The 25,630-nt window shown below is 40.7% G+C and overlaps 1 protein-coding gene across 1 annotated transcript; it reads right to left on the bottom strand.

Annotated features, from left to right (window-relative positions):
* Positions 1-374: 374 nt before the first annotated feature.
* adgrg2a (adhesion G protein-coupled receptor G2a) lies at positions 375-21,285 on the bottom strand. Its single transcript, XM_070853357.1, has 41 exons — positions 21,250-21,285; positions 21,011-21,090; positions 18,988-19,085; positions 18,425-18,750; positions 17,437-17,695; positions 17,049-17,099; positions 16,652-16,693; positions 16,447-16,530; positions 16,109-16,156; positions 15,952-16,025; positions 13,942-13,979; positions 13,720-13,859; positions 12,560-12,671; positions 12,421-12,479; positions 12,292-12,339; positions 12,049-12,116; positions 11,541-11,575; positions 11,139-11,257; positions 10,922-11,039; positions 9,796-10,424; positions 9,121-9,351; positions 8,909-9,006; positions 8,525-8,674; positions 8,321-8,380; positions 8,042-8,212; positions 7,838-7,897; positions 6,099-7,585; positions 5,680-5,755; positions 5,190-5,326; positions 4,936-5,092; positions 4,182-4,337; positions 3,814-3,942; positions 3,502-3,544; positions 3,319-3,422; positions 2,998-3,122; positions 2,635-2,903; positions 2,371-2,470; positions 1,614-1,900; positions 1,406-1,507; positions 988-1,107; positions 375-904 (listed from the first exon to the last, which is right to left on the bottom strand). The coding sequence occupies exons 1-41, from the start codon at positions 21,283-21,285 to the stop codon at positions 816-818; spliced, it is 6,615 nt and encodes a 2,204-aa protein (XP_070709458.1). The 3' UTR covers positions 375-815.
* Positions 21,286-25,630: the final 4,345 nt, after the last annotated feature.

The raw sequence follows: 25,630 nt of genomic DNA, 5'->3' as shown, positions 1-25,630 counted from the left end.
AAAAACATCTAATTTACAGTATATGAGTAGCTAACATCTCTAAGCCTAACATCAACACTGTACTGCAGCAAAATAAAGCAGCACCTCCCATTAAAGGAGGAATACTCTTACAGAGATAGATATGATCAACTTGTAATAAATTAAGTCGTATTAAGATCTAGCGGTTACGTTTTGGTAAATTTCCTTAAATCCGCCTTGTCTCTACTAAAGGAAGAGAGTCTGGCAACAGGCAAATCACACTGAGAATATCTCCTTTTTTTTTTTTTTACAGTTTATGTTTGTGAACAAAAAGAGAGCAAAGTAGCCTCACAATAATCTATACAATGTTAACAGCGTTAACAGGCTACTAAATAAATGCAGTTTTGGATCTTAAATATGCAACAACCCGTCTCACAGACTCAAAATGATGTTGTCATCATATTTAATGTTGACGGTACTTCTAAGAGCCCGGAAACAAGCTCTCAAAACACTGAGTCAGCCCTGTAACGGTGAAATAATTTAATTCTTCAGTCAGAAACAAACCTTTTGTACACCTCCCACTATTATAAGTCAAGTCACACTTTTCATTTGTTGCATTCAAGCATCATACTGATCTCCTCCTTGCCAAACACACTTCAGTCTCACTTCTCCAGGCCTTCTTCATCTTGTGTAACACATGGGATTTCTTGAGACCCTGTGAGCATCTAGTCCTCTGATTGGTTTCATTGTTTTCTTGAGCTGCAGGAGAGCACTAATCTCTGACCGTCCTCGCAGCTCTCTTACTGTAGATAATTGTAATTGCAAATGAACGCTTGACGCGGTTGTCAGGCCTCTCCTTACAGTGACAGATTTCGTCTGTGAAGCTCGTTGAGGACAACATCGCTGTTGGAGCTGTCAGATATTCCGCTGTCCACAAAGACAGACCCTGCAGGGGACCAAAACACTTTTATTACGATTGTATGCAGTAGGAAATTGTATAAAAATGCAGGTCAGACATTGTGAACATACCGCTACTGCTGGTGCCATCGCTGATGACAGAGGAGCTGCGAGAGGTGAAGTGACGTGCTGAGGTGTTTGCTGTGGTATCCGACATATTCCTGTTGTTCTGGGTGGCCGTCCGACTCCATTCTGCAAAGAAGTGTATATGACCAAGTTAATGTCAGTTTGTTCACTAAAAAACAGGCTTTCATAATTTGCCAGATTCCTGTATTAACATTTTAATTGTTATTGTATTATTTCACATTAATATTAACATGAAAACACTTCATATTAATGGATATGTTATTAGTTTTATGCGTTACAATGTTACACCTTTTATTTTAGCCTACATTAGTTTACTTTTTGGCAAATAGGGACTATTAAAAGTTTGCTGAATAAGCCAGTAGTATGTAGTATTTTTATTATTATCGGAGGTATAAGAACACACCTGAGTTTTCAGCCAATCGAAGCCTCCCACAGCATAAGTAAGTTCTCCACTGCCTGCGAACATTTTCTTTTACAGCACAGTGGAAAACAAAGACAAGGAACCCTACAGAGGACAAGTTAAATAGTAAGAAAATAGCCTTTTGGATACATCTGTATATGGCTGATAATCTCATACAATGTTGGTGTCGTAGTTTGGAGCAGAAAGTCACCTTGCAGAGAGTTGAATATAGAGAAAAGGTAAACAAAGGGTAAGTAGAGGGGCCCCCAGGCGAACAGGGCGAACCCCCAGGTGAGACCGAGCAGGATGATGAGGCCGGCGATGCTGCGCAGGTCTGTCATCACTCCCCTGTTCGGAGACTGGTTCTGGGGGTTCTGCTTCTTGATCCGGGACAGCTGGACCATGACGACGATGAAGACCAGCAGGCACAGAACAAAGATCAGGAGGAAGTAGGCCACCACACCCACGTAGAAGGCGATGTCATTACGCAGCCAACAGCTGAGGAGGACAGAAAAGGGTTTAAGTGAAAATTCTGGATATCTCTGTTCCATTTACTCAAGCAGGAGGAGAAAAGGCTTTGTTTAAATGTTTCAGCAACATAGAAAGTGCATAGTCCAGCAGGTGGCCCCCTAGTGGCCAAATATGTTAACGACAGGAGTAAACTAAAAGAAGTTTTACAATTTAAATGCTCCTGCAAAACAGTTTGGGGAAAAATATTAGCAAAATCTGACTCTTATGGGGGTTTTTTTCTTTGATTTATTGTCAATGAAAAGGATGTTGAACTAATACATTTCACATTGTACCACTGCTATGAAAAGATGTAGTATATCTGCAGATATGTCCATGATAACACACATTCAGCCAGGCTACAGGGAATGTCTTGTACTGCTGATCTATTATGGAGTGATTAGTGATTAAAAAAACGAACCTGTGTTTTCAAACGATATTAAGATTTGGGAGGAACTTACAAGTCGTCTGACGTGCCGTCTGTGTATTTTCCATATGTGACCACACCATAGTTGTCTTTGTCCACTGATATTACAATGATCACCACAATGAGAGGGATACCTGCAAAGACCAGGACCAGAACCATCTCAATAGATTCAATAAGACAAGAAACAAGCAATGGTGTAAATGTAAATAATAATTCATACATTTGTGGTGAATAAAATTAAAGACAACACTTTATAAACTCCTCAGTCAAACGTTTTGACATGTCAGTGTTTACTCACCCCAGCCCATCAGTGTGAATTTGAGCATGTATCTGCTGAGGTAAGGAGTGAACACCTGGATGATGCTCAGGTACATGTGCAGGGCCTCAAGTCCCGCCCAGGTGAACGATGTCAGCAGGAAGTAGTGCAGGAAGAAGGCGGTGCTGATGCACAGGCCGATCGCTGGGTAGAGCGCCAGCCAGCCGTCCAGCAAGAAGACCAGGTTGAGGAGGAGGAGGGACAGGCAGAGCTGAACCAGGATCTTAGCTGGAATGTCCCGGAGCAGTTTTCTGTTCAGAGACATTTTGTTAGTGAAAGAACTTTAGGTTCCTTGAATAAAGCTCTGATTTAAGTAGTCTTGGCTTGGCAAAGACAGATTCTTACTCAAATGAAAGATATGTCAGTAAAGTGACAGCGAGAAAGATGGCAGAGATCCCACAGCCAATGTAGGTGATGAAAGTGAGAATTTGTGCCTGCTGACGGTCAGTTATTCCCTGTCCGGACAAATCCTGCATTTAGGACAGAGCACACACACACAAATAAAGTTAACAGCAATAACATTAAGACAAAGTCCTATAATTTCTGTTTCCACTTTAACCGTGGTGAGATTCTAGTTGTTCATATAAGTTCCTATATACATGCTGTAATTGATACTGTTACTGTCAGAATAAAATACCAAACAGACATGCACACAAACACACAGACCAGCAGTATTGCGAAGGACGTGAGGTGGTTGCAGCTGCAGGTGGTGTCTTCTGGTGTGGCGTTGACAACAAAGCAGCCGGCAGAGCTCCATCCTCCTCCGCCACCTGAACAACAGAAAAACAACCATCAGGAATATTAACATCTTGGCTCTTAACCAACTCAATTTGGCATGAATGCACTCACCGTTCTGAGTTAGGTCCCAAAATGCGCAGGTCACGTAGTTTGCCTGCAAAAAAAAAATAAAATAAAATAACGAAAGCGTCACATGGGAACTTTAAATAACCTTTCATTTTGAAACGTTCAGTGAAAAATGAGTTTCTTATGTTTACAAATGAGTTATAGCTCTTATTGTCCTATTGTGGCTTTTAATTATTCTGTATTTTATATCCTTACAGTAAATAGCAAACAATTAAAGGCTAACATTTTTTTGTCCAACCATGTAATGTTGATTCTTTTCTGGATATAGGGGTTCATGATAAAGAAAAAGAAAATTACACTCAGATGTATGGGGTTGATGTTTCGGATGGTAAACTGAATGTTCTCAGTCAGGTTGCTTATCGACAGATTGGCCACACTGGAGCCCAGGACTGGACTGACAAGGGTTTGATTATCTAATGCTGCATCCTGCAAAGCAAGGAGACAGATGGAGGCATTTTAAAGGAAGGTGATATTACAGTAAGGTTTGTGTTTTATGTCATCACAGTTACTGGTCTGATATCACACATGTCACAGCTGTTTCATTTTCTATTGATCCAGACCTGGCTTAGAATTAAAAACCAATGTTAATTTAATCCATTGGAACAATTTAAAAAATGCTACATATAAATCATTGAATGAACACAGGTAAATCCTCTGTAATGTACCTGGAAGAGGGCAGATTTGGTGTAGAAGGTGAACTGGACCCTGCTGGCCTGCTGCTGCTCCTCAGGACTGAGTCCCGTAGTGAGGGAGGAGGGCAAGAATACCGACCCCAGAGGAGACGCTGACCTCTTGGACCGGGATCTGCTGAGGCCACGGAGCTGGACGAAACAAAAAGTTAGCATATGGCTAAGGGATCAGTCTGGTACTTCCTGATTTCAGTCTTGTCCCTTATCTATTTAAATTCAGGCATTTTTAAATTTATCTTATTCATTTAACCTTATAGTACATATACAACAATAAAAACATGCCAAAAAGATAAGTTACCGTATAAATCATCAATTACCTGCATCAAACAGGCCACTGATATTAACATAAAGGATGACATCATTTCAAAGAAAACATTTTTGTCACTTGGTGACAGTATTTGCATTTTGTTTTTTTTGTCTGGGTTCACTTATACAAGTGTCACAAATCGGATTCACCAAACCTGAATTAAAGTTTTCTTTCCAGCCTGAGTGGGTGCACTTTTGCAAGATTTGATTATCAGTATCATCTAAATTGCCATGTCAGGCTACCTGCTACCTCTGGGGGTGTTTCATTCACAAAGAAATTATATAATATTGAACAGCTAAATTTCATACCAAGGAGCTTCAAGTTCTGCTGGTGGAAATACTATTGGTGGTGGTGTTTCATGGATGAGGCACATGTTATGTAAAATGCAATGAGACCAGATGTATGAATTCAAATCTGGGCTACCTGGACATTATCAGTGTTGAAAATGTCAACAGACGTTGCTGGAAAGTTGGTCCCATCAACTGTCCTCACTGCCAGGATCAACAAATTTGAAGTGAGGACCCCTCTGTCGCCAGTGACAACCAGCTTAAGACCCAGATCATCTACAACTCGGATCAGCCTGTCAACAGGAGAGAGAACGAAACATTTTAGGAAAAATCAAATGTGTATGAACATTTGTCTGGGGGTGGGGGGGCGAGGGGCCGTGCGTGTTGTACCTGTTGGCAGATGTAGAGAGGGCCTCTGAGTTGCCCTCCATCAGGTTGCTGATGACGTTGATGGCCTTCTGCCCCATAGCCTGAGAGACAGTAGGGCCCTCCAGAAGCTTCTCTAACTGCTCCGCCAACTGAGCCACCTACAACATCCATCAGATTATAAACTCCAGTGGCACAATGGTTGAGTAAAACTTGCATTTAAAAGGTTCATGATGAACCCAAACTACATCTCTATAAACAGATATCTGCCTATAAATGCAGAATGTGTTGGCAAGATTTCTGCATCAGAAGGATTCTGGTTTCTGTTTGTAGTCTGAGTATTATTGATCGATCAGGTTCAAGGATTTTGTTGTTGATTTCCACTTGAAGATAGTATTTCCTACAGATATGTTGCTACAGACAGCAACATATTCAAATGGCTTTTATCACAAAGTTGTCACGAACATTAACAAGTTTTCTAACAATGCATTCTTTGATAGATGAGTAGCCTCACCTGAGAGGAGTTCAGCTGAGAGGCATTCTGTGTTTGATCCAGCAGCTCATTTGCTTGTTCCTCCTCTGTCTCTTGGCTAGTAGTTCTTGTCTCGGCAATAGTTGTGGGGGTAATTCCAGCACCTTGGCAAGGAGAATAACAAATTGTCATGTCATATAAATGAATTATTTGAGCATTGTGGTCATCCTATTGGTAAAAATTAATCATCATAGCAAAGGATAAAGTTAACCAAGAACTCCTCCTATTAGATCTTCAGTTGGAGCTGCTGCAGAGAAAGGCAATCCATCCATGCACCTTAAGAAACTAAACCAGTAGTAGACCTATTGCTATGATGCATTTATCACTGGGTCCATAGTCTGCACCAGAGAACCAAACTATTCCAGCCAATTTAATCCACCAAACCAAAAAGCTTTATTTGCTGTCTTAAAGTGTAACTGTACATACCAGGTTTTGCTGTGGTTGTGATGGTGGGGGTTTTGGTTTGGAGAGTTGTTGTAGATGGAGTCAAGGAAACCTTTGCAGTAGTGATGTTAATCTGGGCCACAGGTGGAGGATGCATAGGTGTAGTTGTTGTGGTTACTACAGTGTTAGCTGCTGTAGTTGTTAAAGTGACTTCTGGTGCATTGGTTGTCAGGCTGAAGTCAGCGGTTGATATGCTGGCAGTTGAGCTCAGGTTAAAGCTGATTCCCGTAGTTTCACTGTGGTCAATAATGGGACTGATGCCAGTGGAGGCTGTGGTGGAGTTCAGTGGAGCTACAGTGGGTTTAGTGGCGTTGTCGACCACAGATGTCATATTTTCCACAGTTGAGTTTTTTGTGGATGCCGTTGAATTCTTAATAGTTTCAGTAACTTGTCTAGCAGCAGTAGACATTGTTGTGTTTTCATAAGGAGCAGTTGTGTTCTGCTGTGTTTTATTAATGGATGCAGTTGTCACTGTGTCTGTGGCTGTTTTGTTTTGAGATACAGTAGTTGTGGTTATATTATCAGCTGTTGTGTAATTGCTAGAGCCTGTAGATGCATTGTTCATCATTGTGTGACTGGGAGAAGCTGTAAATGTTCTAACTGTTGCATTATGTGTTGTAATTGTACCATTGTGTAGGTTATTGTTGTTGTCCACAGTACTTGCATTGTACTCTGTTGTGTAATTGTTAGTTGCTGTAGTTACATTGTACACTGCTGTGTGATTGGGAGATGTTGTAAATGTGTCGGCTGTAGTTACATTGTAACTGGGAGAAGGTGTAAATGTGTGAACCGTACTCGTAATGGAAATGTTGTGTAATGTCCTGTTGTTTGCTTTAGTGACACTATACCCTGCTGTGTGGTTGTTGGCAGCTGTAGTTACATTGTTCACCATTGTGTGGTTGGGAGAAAGTGTAAATGCGCTAGCTGTTGTGTTACTTGCTGTAATTGTACCATTGTCTAAATTCTTATCAGTCTCAGGTATAGTTATGTTGTACTGTGCTGTGTAATTGTTTGAGGCTGTAGTTAAATTATACAGTGTTGTGTGATTGGACAAAGATGTAAACATTCTTATTGTTGCATTACTTGTTGTTATTGTACCATTATGTATGTTCATACTGCTGTCAGCTGTAGTTGTATTGTAGTCTGTTGTATAATTGTTAACGGGTGTTGTGTTATTGTTAAGTGCTGTAGTTACATTGTACATTGCTGTGGGACTGGGAGAAGTTGTAAATGTGCTAGCTGTCGTGTTAGTAGTTGTTAGAGTGCTAGTGTGTAAGTCCCTATTGCTTTGAGCTGTAGTTATATTATACTCTGTTGTATAATTGTTTGTGGGTGTTGTGTAATTGTTAAAGGCTGTTGTTTGATTGTTAGAGGCTGTTGTGTGATTGTTAGAGGCTGTTGTGTGATTGTTAGAGGCTGTTGTTTGATTGTTAGAGGCTGTTGTGTGATTGCTAGAGGCTGTTGTGTAATTGTTAGAGGCTGTTGTTTGATTGTTAGAGGCTGTTGTGTGATTGTTAGAGGCTGTTGTGTAATTGTTAGAGGCTGTTGTTTGATTGTTAGAGTCCGTTGTGTGATTGTTAGAGGCTGTTGTGTGATTGTTAGAGGCTGTTGTGTGATTGTTAGAGTCCGTTGTGTGATTGTTAGAGGCTGTTGTTTGATTGTTAAAGTCTGTTGTGTGATTGTTAGAGGCTGTTGTGTGATTGTTAGAGGCTGTTGTGTGGTTGTTAGAGGCTGTTGTGTGATTGTTAGAGGCTGTTGTGTGATTGTTAGAGTCCGTTGTGTGATTGTTAGAGTCTGTTGTGTGATTGTTAGAGGCTGTTGTTTGATTGTTAAAGTCTGTTGTGTGATTGTTAGAGGCTGTTGTTTGATTGTTAGAGTCCGTTGTGTGATTGTTAGAGGCTGTTGTGTGGTTGTTAGAGTCCGTTGTGCGGTTGTTAGAGGCTGTTGTGCGATTGTTAGAGGCTGTTGTTTGATTGTTAGAGTCCGTTGTGTGATTGTTAGAGGCTGTTGTGTGGTTGTTAGAGGCTGTTGTGCGGTTGTTAGAGGCTGTTGTGTGATTGTTAGAGGCTGTTGTGTGATTGTTAGAGGCTGTTGTGTGATTGTTAGAGTCCGTTGTGTGATTGTTAGAGGCTGTTGTTTGATTGTTAAAGTCTGTTGTGTGATTGTTAGAGGCTGTTGTGTGATTGTTAGAGGCTGTTGTGTGGTTGTTAGAGGCTGTTGTGTGATTGTTAGAGGCTGTTGTGTGATTGTTAGAGTCCGTTGTGTGATTGTTAGAGTCTGTTGTGTGATTGTTAGAGGCTGTTGTTTGATTGTTAAAGTCTGTTGTGTGATTGTTAGAGGCTGTTGTTTGATTGTTAGAGTCCGTTGTGTGATTGTTAGAGGCTGTTGTGTGGTTGTTAGAGTCCGTTGTGCGGTTGTTAGAGGCTGTTGTGCGATTGTTAGAGGCTGTTGTTTGATTGTTAGAGTCCGTTGTGTGATTGTTAGAGGCTGTTGTGTGGTTGTTAGAGGCTGTTGTGCGGTTGTTAGAGGCTGTTGTGTGATTGTTAGAGGCTGTTGTGCGATTGTTAGAGTCCGTTGTGTGATTGTTAGAGGCTGTTGTGTGATTGTTAGAGGCTGTTGTGTGATTGTTAGAGGCTGTTGTGTGATTGTTAGAGTCCGTTGTGTGATTGTTAGAGGCTGTTGTGTGGTTGTTAGAGGCTGTTGTGTGATTGTTAGAGGCTGTTGTTTGATTGTTAAAGTCTGTTGTGTGATTGTTAGAGGCTGTTGTGTGATTGTTAGAGGCTGTTGTGTGGTTGTTAGAGGCTGTTGTGTGATTGTTAGAGGCTGTTGTGTGATTGTTAGAGTCCGTTGTGTGGTTGTTAGAGTCTGTTGTGTGATTGTTAGAGGCTGTTGTTTGATTGTTAAAGTCTGTTGTGTGATTGTTAGAGGCTGTTGTTTGATTGTTAGAGGCTGTTGTGTGATTGTTAGAGGTTGTTGTGTGATTGTTAGAGGCTGTTGTGTGATTGTTAGAGGCTGTTGTGTAATTGTTAGAGGCTGTTGTGTGATTGTTGACAGTTGTTATATTGAACGCTGTTGTGGTTGAAGCTGTAGCATTATGTTCGAAGGAAGTGTTGGTGGTTGTAGTTGTTAAATTGACCCCTGGTGCTTTAGTTGTCAGGTTGAAGACAGCGGTTGAAGTGCTGGCAGTTGAGCTCAGGTTGAAGCTGATTCCTGTAGTTTCATTGTGGTCCACAGTTGAGTTTTTAATGGATGCTGTTGCATTGTTAATAGTTTTGTTAACTTGTGTAGCAGCAGTCAACATTGTTGTGTTGCTATAAGGGGCAGTTGTGCTCTGTTGTGTTTCCTTACTGGCTGCAGTCGTCACATTGTCTGTGGCTGTTTTGTTTTGAGATACAGTAGTTGTGGTTATATTCTCAGCTGCTGTGTAATTGTTAGAGACTGTAGTGACATTATTAACCATTGTGTGATTTGGAGAATTGTACACTGTTGTGTGATTGGGAGATGGTGAAAATGTGCTAACTGTTGTGCTGGTAGTTGTAATTGTACTATTGGGTTGTTTTCCATAGCTGCCAGCTGTAATTATATTGTGCTCTGTTGTGTGACTGGGAGAAGTTGTAAATGTGCTAATTGTTGTGTTAATTGTTGTAATTGTACCATTGTGTTGGTTTCTGATGTTATTCACTGCTGTTATATTGTGCAATGTCGTATCATCTGGAGAAGGCGTAACTGTAACAGCTGTATTTATGTTGTAGTCTTTTGTGTGATTGGGAGACAGTGTAGCTGTCTGAAGTGTTGACTCACTGAGGGTAGTTGGAGTGATTTGTAATGTAGAGCTGACAGAGGATGTTTTAATGTTTGTTGTTTTGTAGTGTGGTGTGGTTGGGTTTTGCAGTGTTGTATTTCCAGTGGGTCTCAACAGTGTTGCATTATCAGACAACATTGTGTTTTGTGCAGTAGGACTATCAGAAGCGGTCATAGTCATGTTTAGTGAGCTGGTTTGGGGGACAGGTTGTGCTGTTTGTGCTGCTGAGAACTGTGTCCTGTTGATTGCTGTGAGTGGAGTAGTTCCTTGTGATGCATTTGTGTGATGAACTGCTGGAGTATTTTCAGCTGTTGTGTAAGTTTGCTCAGTAGTGTTGGTCGCAGATGGTGGAAATGCTTCAGAAGCTGTAGTAATGTTGCTGTTGGTCAGAGTGGAAGGCCGTGTTGTGCTTTGCTTGGTGGTGGGAGGCTCCAAAGGGCAGCTGTTTGTCAGAAGCACAGCAAGCGTCTCATTTGCATCACTAAGAAAAGACAAAGAAAAATATTGTATAGCTCATATTAAATGAAATAGTTATATATAGTATTATCAATAAGTCGTATGGCATATAATAGTGTGTCCTTACTTTCCACTAATTTTACTAATAAACATATAAATTGGGATAAACCTCATCACCATAATGGGGAGGGAAATGGTCTCACAGATAAAATAACTGACAGCAAACCATTTTAAATGAACAGTAAAACATTTTGGAAATGATGCTTTCTTGCTGATTACATGTGAAGATGGACGACACTCTTTAGTCTGTGTGGAAGCCAGTTATTTTAGTTCACTTAGCTTAACTTTAGCTAAGCTTAGCTTAGCTTAGCACAAAGACTTGAAAAAGGGGGAAAAACAAAAACAGCCATCCTACTTCAATATCAGTGTCCTCTCTAAGTACATCGGTGTACACAACATGGATGACAGTAAACCCGGACTCTTTTCTAAAGCCACCACCATAGGAATGATTCATAAATGTACCATTTAAGCAGAGTGGGTTCAGGTTGGCAGATATCAGAGGTCTGCAGGTCACTGGAAACCCAGGTCAGGTTGGATGTCAACAGAGTATTGACAGGCACACCAGGAGGACCACAAACCACTGAGGACACACATAGTACCGTCAATAATAACTTATAGAAATAGATTCATATATAAGAGAGGTTTTATAACAGAAGAAAACCTAAAGCTGCAGACTAACCCATGTGAGCGAGTGGCCTGTTTCCTGTTATGCCGGGGGTACTGTTTATCATTTGTTGCACAAGTTTATTCAGGACACAACCATCCACAGGTCCAGACATCTCCAGTATCACCATGCAGCTGTGCAACCTACAGACCAACAGCAAATGGGGTTAAAAATACACCTTTTAGACACCTTTTAGTATTTATCAGCAAATACATAACCATCAATAGTGCATTCCTGGATTTAGATTTTATGATTCAATATGAACAGTGTGCTACTGTGTGTGTGTGTGTGTGTGTGTACTTCCTCTTTCAAAATGGGCTTTATAGATTGGTATCTGTTAGTTTCTTTTAAAGGCTGTTTGTTGTGCGGAAAAGATAATGTGCACATTATAGACAACAGGAAGTATAATATGTCTACCTCTGTCGTTTCCTATGGCATTCCAGATGAGCACTCTAGAGAAGGGCAATAATTATGAAACATGATTAACAGCTCTAGCTCAATGTGATTTTGGAACATGTTGGTTTAGCAACAAAGTGTTATGTGCTCCAAGATTTACCCGGTAGTGCCTTGAAACCTCTGAAGCTTTGCACTCTGACCTGGAAACAGAGAATTGTCCATGTGTGGATTATCACCACAAAAAAAAATCGTCAATATTCTGCATAAATTTTATTTTGCTACAGAATTAGTGTTCATCTGGTCTACTCAGGATTGTTTAGATAATTAAAACACAATCCAGTAACACTAGCAACTTTAATATGGTCTACATGAACTGTAATTGATTCAAAGTAGATAGAGACTTACCTTGGCCTTGTATCACACATTCGGGATAAACTAAGTTGTGACAACTGTCAAATAAGTGTAGAGCGTCAGTACATAGCATGTATAGAATAGGAAACATGCATCAGTCAAACTGTGCTATACATACCATTTGTTTTAGGGATTTAATTCTAACAGAAGCTCTGTTGATATTAATTCTTATGGCAAAAAACTGGCCTGAGGAGTGAAAAAAAAACAAAGCTGAAGTAATAAAACATCCATGTTCTGAGACTATGTTTACAGTTTAAAAAATAATTGAATATTGTGGGGATGCATAACTAATTTCTGCATGACACTGTGGTACAAAAGTACACAGACAGACAGGATAGCAACACTGTGGCTGTGCCCTTACTTGCAGAATTACAAAAAGCAGTGCAGTCACAAAAGCGAGGCGTTTCACCTGACGAACAGACAAACATGGTTACAGCAGCACAAGCAAGAGGGAATTATGATGAATTTAATCCGTGTTTTTGACACTCACCGCTGCAGGAGTCAGAGTTAGTTTGTGAAGCTGGGCTGGAGTTGGGCTCTATGAGGGAGCTTGTGAATAAACACAGATAAGATACAGAGTGTGCACATGTACAAATATACACTGATAGGAAAACAAAGGTGCCGCTCACCATGTAAGCTTAGAACGGTTGTTTGCCTGACAAATATCATCCAGGGGAGACGTGGATGTGCATCTTACAAACCCGCCACTGGATGGCTTCACATCCTCACACAGATTTCGACCTGATGCGAACAAAATGAACATAAGTGAGCAAATAATACAGTGCGTGTGCTTTATACGGCGATATTTGTTTAGTGAGTGAGGATATTTCTGGATATCTTTACTTCCTCAAAGAGCTTTATGAGGGTTTAGATGTGGAGTCTGGGTTGAAGTTACAATTAGGTTTATGTTGGGGTTAGAGTTAGGGATGCAGTTATGAGTCGGGGGTTCAGGGCTAGAGAATCTATGTCAGTGATGTTTGTGTGTTTGTGCACTTCTATCAAAGCCTCTGTTGAGAGACTTTTCTTTAATTTAGTTTTTTACCTTGAAATTAGGGGCATTTTTTGAAAGTCAGGACATCATTTAGATTTAAGTTGAGGTTGCACAAATAGACACACACACACATTTGTGTTGTGAGGACACTGACTGATGTAAAAAAAAAAAAACTTCCATGCCCTTTACCCTAACCTTAACCATCACACCTAAATGCCTAACCCCAAACCTTACCCTAACCCTGACTTTCACCTATTTCTAACCTTAAGGCCTAGTCTCAACCCTCAGATGGCCCCTTGAAGTTGAGAGGACCAGGCAAAATGTCCTCACAATGCAGAAATGTGCCTGCAACACTGCTATAAAACCAACATTTGTTCACATAACTATACAAAGACAAACACATACACACACAGTTAGACCTGTCTGCATGTCTATGCACAATATGTAGGTGTCAAGTGTTCCTCTTGGTGTTTTGTACATATATATATACAAGTAAGTCTGTATTTGTATGAATTTGTTTATTAAATCCAAGCGTGGGCACCTTTTGCATGTTTGCAAAATATGCACATATGCATAAAATCTTAGGTCCACGGTGTTAAAGGAAACATACATGTGAGCATACATGTAGAACATGGTGGCACCCAAAACTGATGGTTATTTTAAAAACACAAACTAACACTGAACTCAAAGTTTTAATATTTTTCTGGTGCAGTTTAGGTTTTGTTTACAATAATGCAGGCTTATCATTTTGAGTAAACAGTACTATGTGAAGTATCAGTAGGGTAGACACATGCTCACCGACTCTCTCCACCTCTCCTATAATTTTCGCTTGTATTTGTTTGTCTCCAGCTTGCTGCAGTGCAGAGACTCCAGCACTCTGCAGTGTGCACGCTGAGAGGCTAACGCTGAGCTGCAACAGCACATCACAGGTTGTTTCTCTGGAAACAAAGTAGTCATGCCACTGTGAGAAAGTACAAACGGAAGTATATGCATACAGAATACCTACTGACATGCTGTTACCTGATGTTCGTTTTTGCAAGGCAGTTCACTTTTACAGACTGCAATGAGACAGAGAGGGAGGGAGAGAAGTTGCATTCATTTGCATGCCTTCTAAGAGGGATTTTATTGTGAAAAGTGAAAGAATGTTGCCCTTTTCTGGGACAGACTAACCTGAAGTTGTCTATTATTCCCACAGAAAGCATCTCCTGCATCACTTCTGTTATTGTTGCAACCAAACGCATTTGACACCTGAGTGAAAGATGTAGAGACAGAGGCAGACAGATGGTGACACTGTGTAGGAGGTGATGGGAGCTGCACACATGCAGTTGAACTATCAGGACTGTGACAAACGATTTCTTGTGTTTGCCCTCTGCTCCATCCCTTTGGGATTTGTATGAATGAAACAGCGATTGAGGTTCTGAAGTTCTGACTTTCAGTTTTAACTTGTAGATGTCTTGTTTTGTTTGTATAAAAAAGAGACAACACCAGGTGGACTTGGTGCTGTCGATGTTCTATAGACCGTATGTATTTCAGACATTCATCCTCTCTTATTAGGAAATTCTACACATAATGTCTTTAAATATGGTCGTAATACTGAATAATTTGGAGAGGCTTGGTATGTCTCCTGAATGTTAAAACCAAATCCTCCTGCTGAATTGAGTATTCAGAATCATTCACAATAGCTCTTTGAATTGAAGTTCCTCTTACTGATGGAGTTCCTCTTACTGATGGAGTTCCTCTTACTGATGAATGACATAGTCAGCTCAGGTGGCGTGCACAATATGTTACTTTCTGGTTTGAAGCTTCCTGAAAGTAAAACTTGTTTTAATTTTAACGACAGTGGTTATGTCGGCCTAGATTTGTCCTGAACTGACCAAAACAGTTCAGAGCAGCAACTGACTGGAGTCAGAGTCTGATCTGAAAACAGCCAGAAGCAGCACTTTAATATCACAATGATAAGGTCACTTTATGGTATTCTCTATTTGAAGTAAACTAAAAAAGGGCAGATGATGTACTCATGATTAAAAAAAAAATTAATAGTCAAAAGTGGCCAAAATGTTGAAAAAAGTATTATAATTATTAGAATTATTATCATTAGTATTAGTCATCATTATTGTTGTTGTTGTTGTTATTATTATTAGTAGTAGAATTATTGTTTTTATTGCATAGACACAGTAATAATATCACTTATCTTAAAAATTAACTCATATCATTATAAAGTAATATGGCTACAATGATCAGTTGATTCATTTTTAGTCCTTCTAATAATTGTTTTGAGTCATTTTGTGAAAAACGTCAGCTTTTGGACTCTTGGTTGGACAACATAAGACATCTGGAGAGGTCTCTTTGGACTGTGAGAAATTGTGACATATTTAGCTGTTTTCTTGCAATCTATAGACAGAACAATCAATTGACTGGTAAAGAAAATAACTGGTAAATATTATTATAAGAAAAGAAAGAAAGAAAATATTAGTTAGTTACAGTCCAAAACAATTGGAACCACCACATTTCCACCTGTAGTTTAGCCCTAAAATGTGTTTAACTGTGTTGTCTGCATTTTGTCTCATTGTGCTTCTATTCTATCAATAAATTGGAGGGACTGTGTATAAAATGGGCCATAATTCCCATGTAGCTCATCCATTATGAATTTAAACACTTTCAATATCCTTTAAAGCTGAAACTCAGCAGTTACAGCCAAAAACCCATTGTATGATTTTAGAGCCTGTGTTTCTGACCTACTTGGTGAGTGAACTGAATGTACACACACTGATATGATTCACAGCTTTTATACTGGAAGCGAAGACGGAGGGCCGGACTGTGAAAGGTCAGTGAGGTAGCATTGCTGACACATGACCCAGGTTTCTTAACTTCACTGTGTTATACACCAATGAATGGCTGGCAGTCCAAAACAAAATTAATTTCAGGTGCATCACAGGGTTGGAATGTGCTGCTCCTTCAAACTAATCCCTCGCTGGGAAGACTTGTTTGTGACAAAGTGACATTTAGTCCAGGAGAAATGTTCAGTCTCACCAAGTTGTAGACATCTTGTTCGGTCTTATTGCCCCCTGTGGCCTCCACACTTATGGACATCCAAAAGTAAGCGTCTGCAGACAGAAATGAAGTTGTAATCCCACAAACATGCCTTAATAAAAACACTCTGATTGGACAAAAGGTGGACACGTCTTACTTTTGTTGGAACAGAGTTGGCTGATGTTACAATTGACTAGTGATGACCCTACAAGGAAGACAATTAAGGCATTAACTTTGGTTATTGCTTGTCTCTAAGTGGAACAGTGTGCTTGATCCTCCAGATGTGTTTGGTTATAATTAGATATTACAACAAATTATGTAATTAACCGCCTTAAAGCAAACCGCAGGAAAACATTTTGATGTCTTTGTGGTGTTTAGTTGGCAGTGACACACATATTGTATCATTTCCTATTAGTACAAAATGGTGAAGTAGTACACACTGTGCAGAATGAGTGTATTTAGATTTGGGATGCAGCTACTGTCAGCATGACTCACCTGTGACCTCGGAGGTCTGGTTACTCATGGGAGTGACAGGTGTTGCTATGACGGGACTTGAGGTAGTTGTAGTTGATGCCACTTCTGGTAAAGAGAAAGAGGAGAACGGGTGTCATATAAGAATGAGGAGGAAGCACCGAATTAGAGATTAGATTAATTAGAGATATATTTTTAATGGTTATTATTGTCTGTAAGTGCTGCTTACCAGTTGGAGGTGAGAACAACCGCCCAAACCCAGTTGTGATTGCTGAAACAATGGATGTAAGTTAAGAGTGTGGTGTACACTTTCAAATCTCTCCTTCTCTCTCTCTTGGTGCTACACATAATCTGTTACACTGACTTTTTGTGCCACTGTGTCGCTCAAAAGCCTTTATATTAGTAGCCTTATGGTAACTGTCACAGCTTTTAATCTTCCTATTTTGTTTAGATGAGCACAAACACATTTTTACAGTCTTGAATGGATTATAAAATCATTCTATTCTCTTTGTGTGAACTTCTATCCATCCCCTCCTCTGGGCTATCTGCTAATATGCAGACATGCAAATGAACAGGACAGTCACACGCAACATGCATGTAAATGTGGAAATCAACTGAATACACACCATCAGTAGTGCTTCTGTAAGTAGGTGCCACACGTCTGAACCGTCTGTGGTCTACAAGACACATGAAGACATGCAACATTCACCATGCAACATGCTCTATGAACATGCACAGCTACAGAACGTGTGTAGACGAGGGTTTATGTAAATCTAGAACAGTATTTTAGTTTTCTCTACAGCTCCCAGGAGCCACAAGAAATGATCTCATGAGTGCTAAATCATGCATAAAAAGTCACTTTACATGAATTCCATGATGAAAAGGTGGAAACATTCTGATACAAATGTGATTAATGACTAGTTAGGAAAGACATTCATGCAGAAGAGCCCAGCTCGAACAAAGTCAGAACTTCTACATCTAGCTCACAGGTGAGCTCAGGCACATCGGTCTTACTGCACAGAAGGTTGGGGTCTCTCTGTCTGGCCCTGGGACTGGTCAGGCCCCAGTACTGAGCGTTCCAGCCAATCACAGAGCCGTCCTCACAGAGGCCGTGGTCTCTCAGGTCCCCCCACATGCGGAACAGGTACAGCTCCACTTGTCCGAGCGTGGGTCCTGGGGGTCGGTCTCGGGGACGGCAGCCCAGCCACAGAGAGCCAGAGGGGGGGATGGCCTGAGCGATGACCGTCCTCTCCGCCACCATCATCCCGTTCACCTGAAACATTCACACAGCTTGTGTTGCTGACAGATAAACAGTATGTTGATTAAGTAGAAGTCCCACTTTGCCCAAATTGTAAAGGTTATACATTTATCTATTGTTAAGTCCACATAAATAGTCGATTAGCATTTTTCCGCTTAGAGTAGCGACAGAATAAGTGCAGGACAGCAGTGATTTTCATGTATGGTCTGTTCAGTCTATTCAGGTTAACTGCACACTGCACTCTGTGCCTGTTTGTCTGTCACTCCAAACCTCACCCACAATGTGAGGTATTTTAGCAAGAAAAACTTCCTGAACTGCGTAAACAAACTAATTTTGCAGACACAGTTGCGTTGTGTCGACCTCATGGCAGAATCAATAGTTTAAAGCAACTAAATACATTTATTCAAGTCCTAAAGTTACAAATATGGGGTACTTGTACTTAATTTGAGTATTTACATTTTATTATTGATTGTTCTATTCCTCCTTTGCATTTATTTGACAGATTCAATTAACATGATGAGCTTATTGAATATGAAACATCATTACAGACTATTTAGGTAATGATATGACATATTTAATACTAGAACAATCACAGTGTTCCTTTATGTTTAATGCTTTACATTTTGCTGATATAGGCATTACTTATAATTGAGTATTTTTAAAGTGTGGTTATTGTTTTTACATAATTAAAGCATCTGAACACTTCCTCCACCACTGGGCACACTAGTAGGCCACATGAATTACCTCCAGGCTAAAGGAGTTGCCTTGTACATCCCTCCTCAGACACACCCTGTGCCAGTGTGTTGGGAACAGCCGGAGAGGAAATCGGTGTCTGACCCTCAGCAACCACCCATACAGCGCCTCATCATCTCCCTCCAGTCCCAGATCAGGTCTGGGTGCGTGGGCCGTGCTGTAAGAAAAGGCCACCCAGGCTCCGGGGACGACCACACGGATGTCGACACACACAGTCATCTGAAGAAGCAGCGGCAGGGCGGCCCTGCCCTGCAGGGTCCAGTGGTCCTCACAGCCATTTAAAACTGCTTTAGTGTCTCCCAGGAAATAGCCGAGCGCTGGAATGGGTGAAAAAATATTTGAAAAAAGAACAAATGTGAAAGGTTTTCACAGCAGAGCTGCAATGAAAGCAGGAATAGTCTCAATGGTTGTGTTAAACCAATGAGCCAAAGAACTTTTCTTGCTATACTTAAAGAAAAACACAAAGGGGAAGAAAGGGAGAACTTGCTGCTTCTTAGGGTTTAAAGATAGCACTGACGTATTATCACCTTATGCTGAAATGATCGTTTTTATACCTTTAGGTGGAGCGGCTGCCAGCAGCGAAAGCCAGATGACTAAAAGGAAATGATGTGTCCACCTCCAATGTCCTGCAAAGCAAAGGCCACGCATCCTCCTGCAAACACAAGGTGACTGAAGTTCAAAAGAAGCTACACACCTTCCTCTCCTCTATCACTCATTTGTGGCTGTCTCAAATATTCAAAATATATCCCTTCCAATGCAGGCTGTGTTTTTAGGTGTTGATATGATCACAGGGTATCATTGTGTCATTCGTGGGATTACACAGAATTTCTCCTTTACAGCCAGTAAACTAAAACGATCTAATCTTATCCCTTTGCTTTGTCCACACTGGCGGATTGGCTGCAGGGCAGGGGTGGACACAGTAGATTGGGTTGCAGTTCACTGCTTTCACACCTTCATAACTTACAGGTTATTGTTGCAGGTTTCTTTTTGTCGTTGATACATCTCAGTTTATGCTCGTAAAAAGTAGATCTTACAGTACACCACATTACATCAAGTACGGTTTAACATGAAGGCTCCAAAAGGCACAGATGAGGAAGGAAGAAAATACTAACCTCACTTATTTCACTTTTTGCTTCTCTGTTTTATATAGAAGCCCTTTTCTACCACTGTGATGGGAAAAAGATCCTGTATGCCATTATAGTGAGAAAACTAATTTTAATAATGATTTGAGGTACTAAGTCGTTATTTTAAGAAACTTTGTCATTATAATAACTTACAAGGCTCTTATTTATACATTCATAATTTCCATTATATTTGTCTGTTTTTATTATATTATATTATATTATATTATATCATAGGAAACCCTGGAAACCTTTAGCCGATTGTCATGCAACCTATACAGAGTTGCATGACAATAGCTGCTGAGGGATTCCTTTCACATTACACTGTATTTTGATCCATTGATTATTTAAAAATATTGGTTAGCACAGGTGTAACACTGGCAAAGACATTTTTTTTTAACTATAAGATAAAACATGAGAAGGCATAATAGGAATGTAAAATACTAATGCTAAGTCAAATGGTTGACCACCTAAAAACAAAGGTATGAAACAATTTTTTTAGATTAGAAAATCCTCCTTTATTCTCATATGTATGTTTTGACTGGCAGGAGATGCTTTCACTATTTGTTCAGACATACTTTTCCGTTAGCCCTATTTTTACCTTCACCTCAGTCCTGCACATTAAGTAATACTAATTACCACATGTGCACGCACACATTTATAGACATAAAAGTCACAGTATCTGCAGTGTGTTGTAATAAAGGGAGTGTTTGCAATTACACAGTAAAAAAAATGTAGATCTACAGGGTTGGAGTAGGTGGCAGTAGTGTCATTCTATCACATTATACACACACAGATACTAATTATCATCACGCTTTATAATAATGTTGACCTGCATCATTCTTCACTCCACCCCAGTATCTTTTTGTTCCCAGACTAATCTGATCAACACTTATCTGAAAGCTTCGATAGAAGATGGATTAAAGTTCTGTATCTGAGCCGGAGATTATAGATAAGATAAATAGTTTACTTTGATCCATGAGAAACAAATATTAATAATCTGGGTAATGTTTAAGTGTACTTAAACTCAAATTGTGCCTAAACCATCAGATCACACATGTGAAACAGCATTTGTACGTAGCCGTTAGGATGTTATTGTCGTAGGTATTGTGTATCACGTCAGAAAAAGAAACAGTAGCTGCTGAAGCCTCCAGGCTACACAGAAGCTGTGCTGCTGTTGTCGCTCTTTACCTCCAGTTCCCACAGTCTCACGCTCACTCTTTGAACTCAACGCAGCGCCGAGACATTTCAAGAACTGTGACTCCTTCCTGACCCTCCACTGTCTTTTAACTTTACTTTCAAGTATCCAACCTATTTGCATGTAATATCCACAACCTTTCACATCCCACAAAGTTTTAAAATCATTCTGCTCTACTCTCATGTGTGGTGTCCAGATTTAGCAGATTATCTGAACTATTGGAGTTAAAAGTTTTTAAGGAATCTTAAAACTTCTTACCTGATGCTTTTCAAAAGCACCTGCAGAGTCTTTGTGGGTTTAAGTGTGAGTCCTATGGAGGAGGACTTGTCCTCTTCACTCTGGTCACACAGTGCACATGTCTCCCCATCATTCCCGTCTTCTCCGTCCTTCAGAAGTCCAAGTCTGAAGTATCTTTCCCAACTTGTCTCAGCGTTGTCTTCTCTAGTCTTTGCTCCTCTCGTCTTTCCTCTGCTCTGTCCTCAGTTGCTCTCGCTCACCCCTCCAGTATCCACCTGTCTCTTACACAAGAGCATCGTCTGTGGCGTCAGGTGCGTGAGCTTGTGTGTGCGTGAGGCGGCCAAAGTGTGTTCAGGAAATCAGAATTTCTGAAATGTAATGTGAGGTCAGCCTGCGGGAGACAGAAAACCAAATAATGGCACACCCCCACAGAGAGGGAGGAGGGAAGAGACATACCAGTAGAGATAATAAACAATCACGAACAGTGTTGTCTGTCTGTCTGTCTGTCTGTCTATCTGCCTGCCTGTCTGTCTGCCTGTCTGTCTTTTGGTGTATAAATCTATTGAGTATGTGTGTTTTTTCTATCTCAGTATGACTGGAGGGCAGCAGCTGGTATTACAGGATGCAGGTCCAGACAGTTCCTGGACAGAGTATTAGCCTTTATCTGGTGTGTGTGTGTGTGTGTGTGTGTGTGTTAGTGTGCGTGTTAGTGTGCATGTGTGTGTGTATGCATGAGTATGTGTCTATGTGAAATTATACAGGAGACTCTCGTATGAAATTCTGGATTCAGGTTGACAAACTGGTCAAACACCTTCCCTCTCTCTCGCTCTCTCTCACACACACACACACACACACACACACACACACACACACACACACACACACACACACTGCAGACATGTAAAGACACACTGAGCCCTGAGGCTGCTCTTGTCTTGTTTGGATTCATTTTACGTCTTACGTCAGAAGCCATTCCTCAAATTCACCGCCCAGCAGTCAGTGTGTGTGTGTGTGTGTGTGTGTGTGTGTGTGTGTGTGAGAGAGAGAGAGAGTGTTGGCATCTAGATAATTAAGTAGTTGACATTGACCACAAGGGGGCAATAAAGACTACTGCATGTTTTTCCACTGGAGATCAAGTGTCAGCCTTAGTTCATTTTTACTGTGGGGTAACTAAACATTATCTGATCAGTGGAGCGGAGCAGGACTGCAGCATGTTACTGCTCCACTTCAGTGACACAGCACTTTTGGGTGAGTTAGCTGTCAGTGTGTGTGTGTGTGTGTGTGTGTGTGTGTGTGTGTGTGTGTGTGTGCGCGTGTGAGCACAGATGAAAATGCCACCAGCAAGCTTTTCTCCCTCCTCTCTTTTCAACAAAAACGTTGAAGTTCTGTGGTGTTTTCTTCAGTATTTTGCCCCTTTGTAAATGTTTCAGATGTTATGACATTTTGACATTCATGGTCCTGAGAGGATGAATCCTGACCTTGGTGATCCTCTGATATTTCCTGTAGCTCCACAAAGAGACATTTTTGGTGAAATATAACAAGAATGAAGGGAAGTATGGACATAAACAATTGGTGAAGACATTCGTGTCCACTTCATTAACTGAAAAAAATAATGATCAGATTAAGATTTTCACTTGTGCCTGTAAGGGAATTGAGCAGCAGGATTAAAACTAAATTGGGCCCCAAAAGAGGTCAGCAAAATAGAACTGAACTAAAAATACAGCAAACTGAACTGCAACGGGACTTAGTGACTCATCTGACACTAACAAAGACCAAACTGAAGTCCCCCAACAACAAACAGAGAACATTCATACCAGCTGGCCAAACCAACCAAACAAACGAGGGGTGGACGAAACTCTAAGCACAAACTAACACTGGACAGACAGTTTGCTGCTAACTCAACGTGAACTATGAAAAAAAAAAAAAATTCTAAAGTAAACAAGCAAAACTAGCAAAGCACACAAACAAACAGAGTCTCCCCATAAAAGGCCCTCCTTTGCTGTAGCAGGTGTTTGGAACAGTCCAAGGCCCAGGTGCAGACATTTAACACTGCTCACTGCATCGCTGATGTCCTTTAGACAGAAAACACAGTGACAGAGCTTAGGATCAGCATAACAAGTATGTTAGTGTACAGAGATAGTGGGGAGTGGAAGACACTGACTATTTGAATGAATATAACAGGACAGTGGTGAAGACCCCAAACAAGAAGAAGTCATGGTGGAGGCCCAACATCTCAGGGGCCAGCAGCATGTTAACTCAAACTGAAAATAAAAGGCATTATATTAATGCTTTCTAAGGTAGACAGAACTTAAAGCTGGACTTTTACACATAAATACACATCAAATACTATCAATCCCTCAGCAAAAAGAAGCTCAGCGAATGTTGAATAAGCCCATCACCACCAGGTAAATCTCTCTGTAGCGTATTAAATCTGGTGTCTGTGGTGACATTCCCATGCTGGACCAGGGGGGAGAAACTGTGACAACAGAGTTTGCTACAGAACCTAGAAGTATGGTAAGTATAGAAAAACCTAAGAAGCATCCAAGAAGCTGAAAGATTAGAGGAAAGAATACATTCAAAAACAGAAACCAAAATGCCTCTGGATGCAATTGGACAGACCAACAACCAATTAGAGCGATGAAACATGTGACGTAGTGCTGAGTGTTGGAAGTACGGCATCTTTTTGATCAACGAAAGCTTTGAATGCAGTCGTTTGTCCTTCTAGAGAAAATATATCCTCCAGTTCATTTCATACCGACGTGCTAGTTGATCATCTGCAACAGCCATCTTGGTAGTTTGCTAAAGAGCATCAGCGTCGCAACATATCAGGCCCACCCCCCCATAGTAGGTGAACGGTTATGACTGACCCGACCTCGGCCAGGCCAAATGGAAATCTGTCTGAAATATGAGCTCACAAATTTGTCTGGTTCTCAGCCTAATGAAGCTCCAGCAGCTGTAACTGATCTACTCTCTACATGGTGCAGTGGAAGCAGCCGCAAACTGCATTCGGATTAGCAGTCCAAATGCTTTGTCCACAAGCAGCGAGTGTGTAAAGTAATGTAGAGATTTGGGATTGTTTCATTAACTTTATTGGTTGGACAATTAGACTGAAGCTGCACTGGATGTTTACAATTGTGTGTGTGAGTTATATTTAGAAAGAATCGTATCGAGCCCTGTAATCGTGCAAATGCCGTATTTTACAAAAGATGGCGCAGCCCACAGTTGGAGGTACCTGCAGCCTGGAGGTCACCCATGGACTCTAAAGAAAACCAGCTGTCAGTGGGAAGGTGGTGGGGGATCACGCCCTTGTCTTACTGCTGATTGTGGCGCCTACACACAGCCTGAACAATACTTCATTCAAGCGCCTGAGAGGAGCATGGATTAACAATAGGAAGCGCGCCCACACCTTCGAGCACGGAGATGAATCCAGGAATAAAAGAGGAAAAAGGCAACAGCCCTCTTTCCCCTCAGGGGGAGAATCACAGGAGGGTGAAAGAACACAATACTTTCATTCAAACTGATTTACAGATCAGAGAGACAGATGGAGAAACAGAAGAAGAAGAAGCTTTCTGGGTGATCTGGATGATTTGAATCCAGATTTGTTAAAATATAAAAACTACAATCATGCATGTGGCAGGCAGGGGGAATTTTTATAGTAATGTGTTTTACATAATTGTGTTTTTTTTTTTAAAAAGAAAGATTTTTATTGTGGAGACGTTTGTGGTGGTTGGAACATCCACTATCTAATCATGACAGTAAGGCCCGCTGAATACAGAACAGACAATGAATCACACTATTGTTCTGAACACAGAGAGATTTGATGGGCTTCAGGTTCAGACTGGGAATGTTGTTACTTGACTTTCTGTCCAAGAAAAGAGAGAGAAGATCTTAAACAGTTGGGTAGGGAGAATATGCAGACAGCTTGAAGACTGGTGTGTGTTTGGCAGCATTGATTTGAGCATTATGGGTAATGAGTACAACAGGTGTAGAATCAACTGTCAAGAGTTTTCATAAGAGGCTATTTCTTCTGTGGAAAGTAGGTCCAATTAAAACTGTTGACACTGTGCTCTGCGGTTTACTAGGAGTAACTGGGACACTGCATGGCTAATACCAGAGGCAATTAATGAGGTTCATTTTTAATGAGCAACTGTTTAACATTTTCATAATTCATGAAAAGAAATGTGATTTATTGTTTCCCCCTTGCATTGAAAACATATATATCACAGTATGTGTCAAAGTAGCTGTACCCTTCATTTTAGTTTCTGATGTGACATCTCCTAAATGCAAAGGTTTGGTCGTGATTATTATCCTAAACCACTGTTCCATGTATTATATCATATTATACTTCGAAGTTGCATCAAAGCCAAAAACACTAAAGAGCATGTTTTCTTGATTTGACTTTATTTTTCCAGCATTAAAGTAGAAACACTCGAGTCATACAGATGATTGCCTCATGTCATTGTAGCTGTATTTGTGCAACAGATAGCAGTAGCCAAACAATGTGATCAGATCTAAAGCAGGATTTGGAGACGTGAATAATGTGGCACTTCCTCTGTGATAACGTCACATACAGGCCTGACCTCAGCTGATCCTTAACTTTCATTCACATGCCACGCAGCACTAGCAACAAGCAGGTAACCA

This window comes from Pempheris klunzingeri, chromosome 21 (assembly GCF_042242105.1).
Source record: "Pempheris klunzingeri isolate RE-2024b chromosome 21, fPemKlu1.hap1, whole genome shotgun sequence".
NCBI lineage: Eukaryota > Metazoa > Chordata > Actinopteri > Acropomatiformes > Pempheridae > Pempheris > Pempheris klunzingeri.
The sequence above is the reverse complement of the archived record's forward strand: the minus strand, read 5'-3'. Positions and strand labels throughout refer to the sequence as shown.

Coding starts and splice junctions, on each gene's coding strand:
- adgrg2a (XM_070853357.1), bottom strand. CDS start 21,285: ATGCTCTTGTGTAAGAGACAGGTGGATACTGGAGGG. Junction 12,340..12,420: donor TAACTCTGACTCCTGCAGCG/GTGAGTGTCAAA, acceptor TCTGTTCGTCAG/GTGAAACGCCTCGCTTTTGT. Junction 3,123..3,318: donor CGTCCTTCGCAATACTGCTG/GTCTGTGTGTTT, acceptor TCCTAAATGCAG/GATTTGTCCGGACAGGGAAT.